This window comes from Corella eumyota, chromosome 7, assembly GCF_963082875.1.
Source record: "Corella eumyota chromosome 7, kaCorEumy4.1, whole genome shotgun sequence".
NCBI classification, from domain to species: domain Eukaryota; kingdom Metazoa; phylum Chordata; class Ascidiacea; order Phlebobranchia; family Corellidae; genus Corella; species Corella eumyota.
In genome coordinates, this window is record NC_137496.1 from 7,766,882 (window position 1) to 7,778,591 (window position 11,710).

The following is an 11,710-nucleotide window of genomic DNA, read 5'->3' on the forward strand; positions in this document are numbered from 1 at the left end:
CAAGTGTATTTTACCCAACAACTAACTCAGGTATAAACGAACAATATAACAACAACAAGAAAAGACTTAAGATTAAAGACATCATATATGATTTGAAACCAACTATACAAGCAGGCCAGCTGGATAATAAAAAAGTTGTTTCATATAGAACAGCTACTTATTCAACATCTAAAGAAGAACGATTTAAATTTGACGTTTTGTTGATTTATGACCCCGAACAGGATTACTACAATGCACAGGTAACTAAATGTTTTTTAAACTGTATAAGTTACAATAATAAAGTCCTATTCATGTCACAACTGAGTACATAAATGTTAATATACATTTTAAAGCAGATAAAGCTTATATTATATATGGTAGAATTTTAAACCATTACTAATTTACAAAAATCAATTTTAAAATTTAAATGTGTGTTAATTCTACATCAAATAACATATATATATATATATATAGTTAAAAAACTGCTACAATATTTACTAATTGGAGAATAAAACATTAAGCAAACCATGTCAAATTAAAATTTATAGGTTAAACTGTGTTAAGATAATAGAACCATATTGTTTTGCTACTATCTAACAATACAATCTATTATAATTATATTTAAATGGTTGTCTTTTATAAAAATATTCTTAACTAACAAATGCTATTTACTATCACTCAAAAAAGTAATAATTTTAAAACATACCCATTTAAAGAAAAGGTCACCATAACCTTGTACCTCTATAAATTATTTTATGTAAATACTTACAGAAAATCGCTTTGCATCGCAACATTTTTCAGTGCAAAGACTTTCCTTACCTCAAAACAGTTGTACCATTTCACACAAGAACGAGCGGAAAATTATTTAATGGGTCAGACGCTGTTTGCCAATATAGTACGGACTTTGCATATGGAAAAATAACATAAACTGACTTCTTGTCAGTTATACAGTTTTTATAGTATCATTAACTTTGTGTTCGCGTATAATGTAGTCGTATATTGCAGGTTATGCACTCAATGTAGCGTAACATTATTGTGTACGTTATTATTAACAGATTTAGATTTAATTTTTGTCATGACTTTTGATTAACTTAACGACCACCTTATACCGTTAGCCTTCTGAAATTATATTGCCAACCCACTATTTTTTATATAATTGCCAACAGACAGCGCCATATACATGTTTATACAAATCCCTACATACTAAACAATATAAACAACAAATACATTATAAGTCTGTTTCAGGATTTAATAACAAAGCTACCTATGCAACAATTAAGAATTTAATTTTGCGATGGAATGCGCACTCAGATAATCTCAAAGACAGTAAGTACGTTTTTACATACAAAAATTCAGATTTTTAGTCGTTTGACGAAGCCAATAATATTACGAAAAGTTGTTAATATTTCTTTGGAAAAACAAACGTTAATAAAGGAATAAACAGATCGACTATTAGTTATTTTTAAAATGAAGGTATAATTTTACATATTGAAATTCAAAATACACGCGTGTTGAAAAAGTATTTATGTTATGTAAAAGTTTGTTGGTAAAACCACGCCAGGAGCAGAAAAAGATGCAAAAAGCCCTTTTACTACATTGGGTTTATATTTTTTATTTATCGAAAGGCTGTAGAGTATTGTTTTTTGACTTTCACCGAGAACAAGCATGGGGAAGATGGGTGAGAAAACATGATAATGGCATTGGTGATAAAAGCAAGCAACAATGTGCATTGGGTTTATTGTGATCTGTTGCCTCAGCAGATACTGATGAGATGTTTACAACGGCAATAACTCAGTTGAAAAGTAGTAATATTTGAAATGATAATGCTAAGTTTTAAAGGTCTTGGCTCTATAGAGGGAATAAGCTCAAAGTTATTATTAACACAAACAACGGTGTGGAGAGTAAAAACAGAACGTTAAAGAAATGCCATATACACTTTCGCACAGACAGAAATTTATCTGGAGTTATCACAGTGTTACATAGAGACTTTTTGCCTGAAAGTTTTCAAAGGTAAGTATATCATTTTTAATATGTGACCTCAATAGTAGCAGTATCATCGAGTTTTGTTTTATATTTTACACTTAAAACGGTAACTGTTGCTTTTTTAGGTACAGAAATGAAAAGCTTGCGGCTTCAAATAATTATCGTCAATAAAATGGTAAAGTTCCTTCTGTTTTACATAATAAACCCCACAACATTAAAAAAAATTCCATCAAAAGAATGCTTTCTTCAACTGACATTTCTGGTGAATATCAAGAGTAGAAGATATGTTTTATGTGAACAGCGCAGAAACAAAAGAAGTCTATGAAGTTTCTATTTATCAGGGACCAAAATGCTCATGTGTAGACTTTAAAAGAAACTGTTTACCATGCAAACATGTTTAGCATTTTCAAAAAATTTCCAGATGTGTCATGGGAAAATTTCCCTACATGGTACATAAATTCTCTTTTTATGATTTTGGATCCTTGCATTGTTGATCCTACAATCCAGTGTACCAAGCTACATGCAAAATTAAACAAACAGTACCACAACGACACGAACCTAATTGTGAATCCAAAACACCATCACAACAACTTAAAATACAAGAGAAAACAAAACACTCAACAATAATGAGAATCTCTAATGCTTTAACAACCATACGCGATTTATCATTCGATTTTACTTCAAAAGAAGCCTTGTTGAAGGCTGAAGCGACACTAAATGAAGTTATCGAGGATATGAGAAATAATTGTAAACATGGTGGTGGGTTGAGTGTTGGGATCAGAAGAAAAGATGAAAAAAAAATCAACCAAAGTAATTAAATCAAAAGTAGCAGTTTATGATAAGCTTTCTAGAGAGTATCCAAAGGCAAACAAGTTTGTATCATCCCATGGTAAACATGCTAATTCTATGCGGGACCTATACCAAGTAACTTTTTTGTTTCCGAAAGGGTGTTTATTTTATGATGATGGGTCTGACTTCCAAATTCTGCCAGTCAAAAAAACCCGTAATAACCATGTAGCAAAAACAGCAGCAGCAATTGTAAAGAAGGTTACTCCACTTATTGCGGTACTTTAAAAGGCTTACTTAAAAACTCGTTGAAAAATGGTCCATATAATATTTCATTAGTAAATATTAAGTCTTTGGATCCCCTTCTTTCCAAGAGTGAATTACAAGTTTTACAAGCCTATGATGCGGACTTTACTTAAGGTTTGCTGTATGACGAAATTATAAATAGTTACTTTTGGTGGTTGTGCAACAAGTATAGCCATATCTTGTTTGTTGACTCATCAGTTGCGACAACTCTAAACAAAAATCCTTCCATAAAACGGCTGTGGAATAATGTCACTTTGACCGATAAAAAATACATTTTTGTTTCCTGGAATATAACCGGGGCCCACTGGGTTTTGCTTGCTGTGGACATCGAACAGTGAGTTTTGTTATACCTTGATTCTATGAAGGATGTGTGCACAGAATCAAAGATAAATGTTAAATCTGCACTGGGCATGATGAACTATGTGACAAAACAAAAATTTGGTTTTTTAGATTTAAAAGCAAAAGTTGTTCCACATACCCTGCAGCCAGATGGCATAGGTTGTGGAGTTTTTGTCTGTGTGTACAGTAAGTGGCTTACTTTGCACCAGAATCTTAAACAACCTGACTGTCAAACTTCCATGTTCAGGGATGAGATTTACGCTACTGTTGTTGGCAATTGTGTAACTGGTAGCCACGTAAAAAAACAAATGTCGGATGTGTGAAAACCAAGACAACAGTAGATGTGATTGGGTCGAATGTATAAGGTGCCAACAGTGGCATCACAGTCAATGTGTTTCCCTTTCCCCAACTGAGGCAAAAATGCCTTATTTGTATGTCCCTTACCTGCAGACAAAAAAAACTAACTTTACCCAGTGCTAAAAGCAACAAACAAAGTTAAGACCGACTGAAATGGAGGCATAAGAAATTAAGATCTTATTTAGATGTAGTCCGAGATAAGCCCAGAAACAAACAAAGTTAAGACCGACTGAAGTAAAGGCATAAAAAGTTGAGATCTTATTTAGATGTGGTCCGAGATGGCCCCAACAACAAACAAAGTTAAGACAGACTGAAATGGAGGCATATGAAATTGAGATCTTATTTAGATGTGGTCCGAGATGACCCCAGCAACAAACAAAGTTAAGACCGATTGAAATGGAGGCATATGAAATTAAGATCTTATTTAGATGTGGTCTGAGATGGCCTCAACAACAAACAAAGTTAAGACCAACTAAAATGGAGACATAAAAAGTTGAGATCTTATTTAGATGTGGTCTGAGATAGCCCCAACAACAAACAAAGTTAGGACCGACTGAAGTGAAGGCATAAAAAGTTGAGATCTTATTTAGATGTGGTCCGAGATGGCCCCAACAACAAACAAAGTTAAGACCAACTGAAATGAAGGCATAAGAAATTAAGATCTTATTTATATGTGGTCCGAGATGGCCCCAACAACAAGCAAAGTTAAGACCGACTGAAATGGAGGCATAAGAAATTAAGATCTTATTTAGATGTGGTCTAAAATAGTTCTATAATTTTTGGGAAAGATGGTGACATACTTCTTGTGTTCTTTCCTGTAAAGTGTAGTGAACTAAATCATACACAAACCAATGTCACCCGAAAAATTATTTTGTAATATATTATATATTAAAAAAATGACAAAATCTATTCTGTGGCATGTTTTAAATCATGAAATTAATTTTGTTCCTTTTTCCCGCCGCATTAATGTAATTTTTGTTGTTTATTTTTTGTGCATTTAAGTTTATGTAGAATTCAGGCACAGTTCCGTAAATACCTTTGCAGTTTTTTATTTTTTTATTGATAATGGCAAGTTTGCTTAAAAATTGTTTTTTTGTTTCTATTGATTCCTAGCTTTCAAATATCAAAGTGATATTTTTTTTCGTAACATAACTGATAACTTTTAATTTATTAAAAATGCTGCCATTCTCAATTTGCCCTTATAAAACATAATCTTAAAATGAAGGTACGATGACTACTATACCTTTTAAACCCCTAGGTTTTATAAACCACTCAGTTTTAAACAAAAATAATTTTATTTTGGATAAAGGCTTGGGGGAGCTGGAGTCCTTCACAGAAAGAGGGGCTCGGCAGTTCGGAGAGCCAGTGGTGGGAGAGGGGTACAAGTTTTTACCAAAATAGTCCATTTCTGTTCCCCCACCACTGACCCACCTTTTTCGGTCATCACTTGCATATCTACAAAAAAGTTTCAATGTTTTTTAAACCATTCTAAATCGGTAAAATAAAAATTAAGTAGTTGCTTTGATGCTAAACAATCAGCAGGTTTTACTGCCAATCCCCTCTTCTGCTGTCTCCTCCAGCGAGCCCCCTTGCCTCCATGTGTATTTGTTTTCTTTAAAAAAAATATATACCGTATAAGCATTTTGCACTAACAGAATTACAATAAATAAAAAGGTCTACCAAACATTTAAAAACAGTGTTACTTTTAACAGCATCATTTATTTTAGATTTAGTAAAATGTTTAAAAAAATTTTAAAAAATAACTTATTCGCCAAGTCTATTTTTGATATTGTTTGTAGATTTTCTAAAAAAATACTTTATTAGCATTTTGCACTCGCATAATTACCAAATATTTAAAATGCAGTGTTACTTTTAACAACACATTTATTTTAAATTCAGTAAAAAGCAAAAAAAATTTAAAACAGCAAAAATAACTCAGTTTATCTTTAATTCCTCCTTCAGATTCTAGGAGAGCCAGGTTAGGAGCAACAGGGGGGTTTGCAAGAGCTTTAAAATGCTCCTGCATTCCCTGTTGCCGTGTAAAAATAAACCTGGCCCTCATGTAAAAATAAACCTGGCCCTTTTTTTAATTTTAATTCATGCTCCAATTCTTTTCTTTCTTCCTCTCTCGCTAACTGTTGCTTAGTTATTTCATAAAGTTCTTTTTTGTATTCCAAATCCATTTTTATTAATTTGTCCCTGTCTTCCTCCCAACTATGTTTTCTTTTTAAATTTCTACTTTTGTTTTGCTTTTCTACAGAAGTTAAATCTTATCATTAAAAAATTTTTTTGTTCAAACTACAATTACTATGTAATAAAAAAATAATCAATACTGTTTTAAAATACATTTTTAGAAAATTGTTATTTTACAGTTTTGGAAAAAAATCCTTTTCAAATGTAACTACCTGGAACTGACTCTAGAACAGGGGTCGGCAACCTGCGGCCCGCGGGCCAAATCCGGCCCGCAGACACATTCTATCCGGCCCGCGTCCTCTTTTCGAAATTGTATATTTATCCGGCCCGCGACTTCTACGTAGTTTCTATTTCAGCGACGCAAACTGACGTTTGGCGAATACTATTCAATTGAGCTGACACAACGCTTCTAAACAATTGCATGACGCAATAATAGATTAAAGACCTGTGGAAAAGGAGAAAAAAATTAGGCTTAGGGCATCGTCACGCATCAAGTACTTCGCACCTCGACTATGAAAACACGGAGAGCAAGCGTTTTAGTTGCAATCCTTCTAATAAAATATTTGTTTGCCACTGAGCAGTTTCCTTTAATAAAAAGTGAATTTTTGTTTTGTTTTTAGCTAATAACTAGAAAACATAGCCCTTGTAATATCATTTAGCAAAAATGTTATCAAAACGTAGAAAAGTTGATGAGGAATTCAGAGCGTTTAAAGAAGAGTGGGAAAACAATTTCTTTTTTGTAAATCACCATGGAAGACCTACTTGTTTGATTTGCAACGTATCTACTGCTGTCAATAAAGAGTACAATATCAAGCGTCATTACGAAACAAAGCACAAAAGTTTTTCTGAGCTAGTGGGTCAAGCAAGAAAAGACGAACTTGATCGACTAAAAAAAGGTCTGAAAAAGCAAGGTGATGCATTTCACAAAATTTTGACTAAACAGGAAAATAATACTCTTGCTAGCTACAAAGTAGCACAGATAATAGCCAAAGACAAGAGGGCGTTTACAGACGGCGAATTCGCTAAAAAATGCATGATGGCTGTTGTGGAAACTATATGTCCAGAGAAAAAAGAGGCATTTCTAAATGTCAGTCTTTCCGCGAGAACCGTAACCCGTCGAATAGAAGAGATGTCTGAGAACTTGAAAGCAAGTCAAGAAGATTGTTTCAAAAAACTACAGTTCTTTTCCATAGCTATAGATGAGAGCACGGATGCTACAGATACAGCCCAACTGGCAGTGTTTGTGCGTGGAGTAAACGAAGATTTTACTGTTCTTGAATAATTTGTACAACTGATTCCAATGAAGAATACAACGACAGGGGCTGACTTTCTGAAAGAACTACTTCAATGCCTTCAAGCCAAGAATTTAAATCTAGCAAGACTGCTGTCAATAACAACAGATGGGGCCCCATCAATGGTAGGCAAGCATAAAGGGGTCGTGTCTTTACTTCAGAAGCACATGCAAATCAATGGAATTGATAACAGTATTGTTAAATTGCAGTGCCTTATTCACCAGGAGGCATTGTGTGCAAAAGTAGCAAGCTTCAAAGACGTCATGAGCATAGTGGTGAAAACTGTGAACCTGATTTTGTCGCGAGGATTGAATCATCGTCAATTTAGACAACTGCTCTTAGAAGCAGAGAGTCAATACGGCGACTTGCTTTATTTCTGTAATGTACGGTGGCTTAGTCGAGGTGATATGCTGCTAAGAGTGTACCAATTGAGGGAAGAAATCGTAACCTTTCTTGAACAAAAAAAACTCAATGCTTCAGAATTTCGCGATCAAAACTGGATTTGCAATTTAGCATTTTTAGTCGATGTTACGTCTCATTTGAACAAGTTGAATCTGCAGCTACAAGGAAAATGCCAATTGATACACGACATGTGGGGCCACATACGTTCATTCACAACTAAACTGCAACTGTGGGAAAGTCAGTTGCAAAGTGGAAACTATGCGCACTTTTCTACATTACAACAACACCACCCTACCTGCAGTGATCAATTTGTTTCTGTGATCCAACAATTGAGAACCGAATTTTTGTCCCGATTCGATGACATCCGTTCAATAGAGAATGATATCAAACTTTTTAGTACCCCCTTTGATGTGCCGGTGGAAGTTGTGCATGAGCAATATCAAATGGCCAAAAAGATCACATCGATGTTTGGCAGCACCTATGTGTGCGAACAGCTGTTTTCATCAATGAAAATCACCAAAAGCAAGTTAAGAACAAGACTAAATGACGGCCACTTGCAAGATGTTATGCTTCTGGCCTCTTCCAATTTAAAACCAAACATCGATAAACTTGCAGACCAGAAACAACATCAAGCATCTCATCAACGGCTTTGACAATGAATGAACTTTGACAATGGGCGGTTTGACAATGAATGACCTTAATAAACTTTCATATCAAACATCGTATTAAAGTTATGACAGAAACAGTAAATGAATGTTCTTGTGCATTTTCGTTTGTTCACGAGTAGTATTTTGACTTCTTACCTTACCAAAACTTTCAATAAAAAACACAATATCAACGGTTTTGTTGACTTGACGTGACAACCTAGTCCTAGCCTAGACATTATTGTTTATTTTGTTTTGTCCAGATTTAGTGGAAACGCTATTTATGGCCCGCGGCCAATTCTTGAGCTTGATTTTGGCCCGGCAGCATCAGAAGGTTGCCGACCCCTGCTCTAGAACAATAGAGATTTCCCCATCTTTCACATCTTGACTGACAACCTGGTCATCGTTATCCAAAGTTAAGTCAAGGGTATGTACTTGACCACTGTCATCGTCATACCTATTTTCCAACGGATGTATTTCCTGGGGAATAATGGCTAAACAAAGCAGTTAAAAAAATTTTAACACTTCAATAGGTAAATAAAATTTTAATACATTTATACAAACAAATTAAACTTACAAATAACTTTTTCAGTAAACGTATCAATTGGTGGTGGAGGAGGACCACCTCCTGTTTTTCTCATACTGCGGTTGTAATTTGCATACTCAGTTTTTTTTTTTTTATTTTTCCACAGATTTTGAAGATTTTCCAAAGTTCTTTTGCACCTTGAACTGGAGCTATTAAATTGATTTGTTATTTCCAACCAGGCCATTTTCTTGGATGCAACGAAATTCGAATTTGTTAGTTATGATGGGGTATTTTTTTTATAACTAAAATAAATCTAAAATTGTGTTAAATTATATTTTCATAAATGTTAAAAAATAAATATGGAATTACAGGTATAAAATATAAATACAGTTTATATAAATAAACTTAAAAAAAAATTTAAATATACAATATTCTGGATATACTACCTAAAGATAAATTTAAAAAATGTATATATATATATATGTAATATTTATATAATAAAACAAAAATAAACAAAACTATTCAAAAACTCGCTGCCTAATTTTAAAATAAGACTTTAATTAAAAAACTCTTCAACAACATTTTGCCTTGCAGCAACACCAGGCAATGAGTGTTCAAGGTTTACTTCTTCAGACATGGGGTTGCCAAACGACTCATCAAAACTTGCATCAGAATGTTGTTCCGTTTTGATGGCATAGTTATTTAAGCACATAACAGCTATAGTCACTATCAGAGAGTGTTCAAGTTTTGTCCTGAGTGGTGTTCTCAAGCAGCGAAACCTCTGTTTAAGAACACCAAAAGCCTGCTCTACTCTACTTCTTGTTTTAACATGGGCTTGATTGTATCTTCTCTCCCCTGCTGTAAATGGATTAAGAATTGGGGTTAACAGATAAGGTTTGCACCCATACCCATTGTCTCCTAACAGTAAACCCTGGATACCCTGTTCTTCAAAATGGTCATGAATGACTGAATTTTGAAAAATTCTGGAGTCATGTGTCGACCCAGGCCATCGAACTACAATGTTGGTGAAAACCCGATTCGCATCACAAATGGCTTGAACATTAATTGAGAAAAATCCCTTGCGGTTTCGAAAGATTTCTGAAGAACAGCCACCTGGAGAAACAATGGGGATGTGCGTGCAATCAATAGCGCCAACTACATTTGGAAAGCCTGCGATCATATGACAATTTTGTTTCACAGAAAAAAGTTCGGGGTTGGAGGGAAAATTAACAAACAGTTTTTTTAAAGATGCAATGTGTTTGGAGATTCCGTGTACAACACCACACACTGCCGTTCTACTTACACCGACTAAATCTCCATCACTCCTCTGAAAATGGCCAGTAGCGAAAAATCGAATGGTTATTAATATTTGTAGTAAAGGTGGAATGCCATGATTCCGGTTATCAAAATTACAGTTATTTTTTATTATGTGGAACAAATTTATTAACGAATCTTTTCTAAATCTTTATCTTTGTTTTATTTCAATTTCATCATATTTTTCGAGCGGGTTTGACATGTCCTTTAGGCGTTTTTTTGGAATGTAGTGTTCCTCGGTTAAAATTTCAATAGTGTGAATAATTTCCATTATTATATAAAATATAAGGTAAATTATAGAGATAACATTTAATTAATTTCTAAAAGGTTTAAAATTTACAAAATGTTTAAATTCGAAAGGTCTTTGCATCAATCTAATAGTTCAGGGCTTGAATAAAGCCTAAACATGCTAAAAAATCACTTATAAATTGAAATGGTTTAGCTGTGAACTTTTTTTTATTAATTAACTTAAAATCAGTTTAATTAGTACTAATTTAAAATAAGGGTACAAATCGCAAACCCTGGCTTTTTAGTTAGACCCTGCGGTTTTAAGCCTCTCGGCCTAAAGTTTTCTTTTTACAGTTTGACGTAAATACCTTTATTTTGACCTAATTAAAAATAATTTACTTTATTGTAAAATTTGGTTAATAAACTTCTAAAAATGTCGGTTAGCCTTATTATTTACAATAGCTTGAATCTCGCGCAAAAAAAGTAAACAAAGCGTCCTTGGTTACAGCGAAAATCAACAAAAATTGTCGTTCGCTGTTTTGATTCGCTATAGCGATTTCAAACCGGTTTAAACCAGTTTTTAGACAAAAATCGCGAGTTAAACTCGGATTAGTTAATCCGAATGTAACTCGACTTTAGTGACACCAAAAAAAATAAAAAGTTAATCCCCGATTAACTAATCCAGGATTCAGCTTAATCGGGGATTAAGTTAACTCGACTTTAGTGACTCCACCCTAAAAGTTAAAAATTTACACAATACCAGCTCGTTCGGAAAGTATTAAGTGAAACGTTATCAAATAGGTATTAAAACATATGTAATTTTAATCTTACTTTCTAGTGATTCAAGTTTTTGTTTAATAAAATCACGGATCGCCGAAGTCTTGAGCGTTGCCAACTTTGCGTTCATTTCTGCACATCTCGCCACTGCTGTTTCGTAGTTAATCCAAGTTAAACCAAAATAATATTCTACATTCTCATATGTATGCCATTGTCCATAAACAACATTTAAAATTATCAAACTTAAAACCAACTTATTCATTTTAAAACTAATTGTTGTGTGGTTTAATTAATGTGATACGAAATATAAGGACAGTATAGATACAGTCAGTGGCGGCTCGTGGGTTAAATAAATAGGGGGGCTAATTTTAGAAAATCACAACACCGCTAGGGGGGTCTGGATACCTCAGAAATGTTGTAAATTATTCGCTGTAAACACGCTATTTTTACATTTAATAGTTAATTATTTAAAGTATAGGCCCTTTTACACGGCGTTTGCAACGTAACGTCGTTCACACGTACGAAAGTTACGCAAGTTTTGTGTTAGGAGCAAAATTTACGCAAGATTTCGTAAGCGGTATACT

At 33.8% G+C, this 11,710-nt stretch overlaps 2 protein-coding genes across 2 annotated transcripts; both read left to right on the plus strand.

The window, feature by feature from the left end:
- Positions 1–6,607: 6,607 nt before the first annotated feature.
- Positions 6,608–7,225, plus strand: LOC145760277 (general transcription factor II-I repeat domain-containing protein 2A-like). Its single transcript, XM_082574150.1, has one exon. It carries the CDS (start codon positions 6,608–6,610, stop codon positions 7,223–7,225), a length of 618 nt encoding a protein of 205 aa, XP_082430276.1.
- An 18-nt stretch (positions 7,226–7,243) lies between these two features.
- On the plus strand, positions 7,244–8,290 carry LOC145760278 (general transcription factor II-I repeat domain-containing protein 2B-like). Its single transcript, XM_082574151.1, has one exon. It carries the CDS (start codon positions 7,244–7,246, stop codon positions 8,288–8,290), a length of 1,047 nt encoding a protein of 348 aa, XP_082430277.1.
- Positions 8,291–11,710: the final 3,420 nt, after the last annotated feature.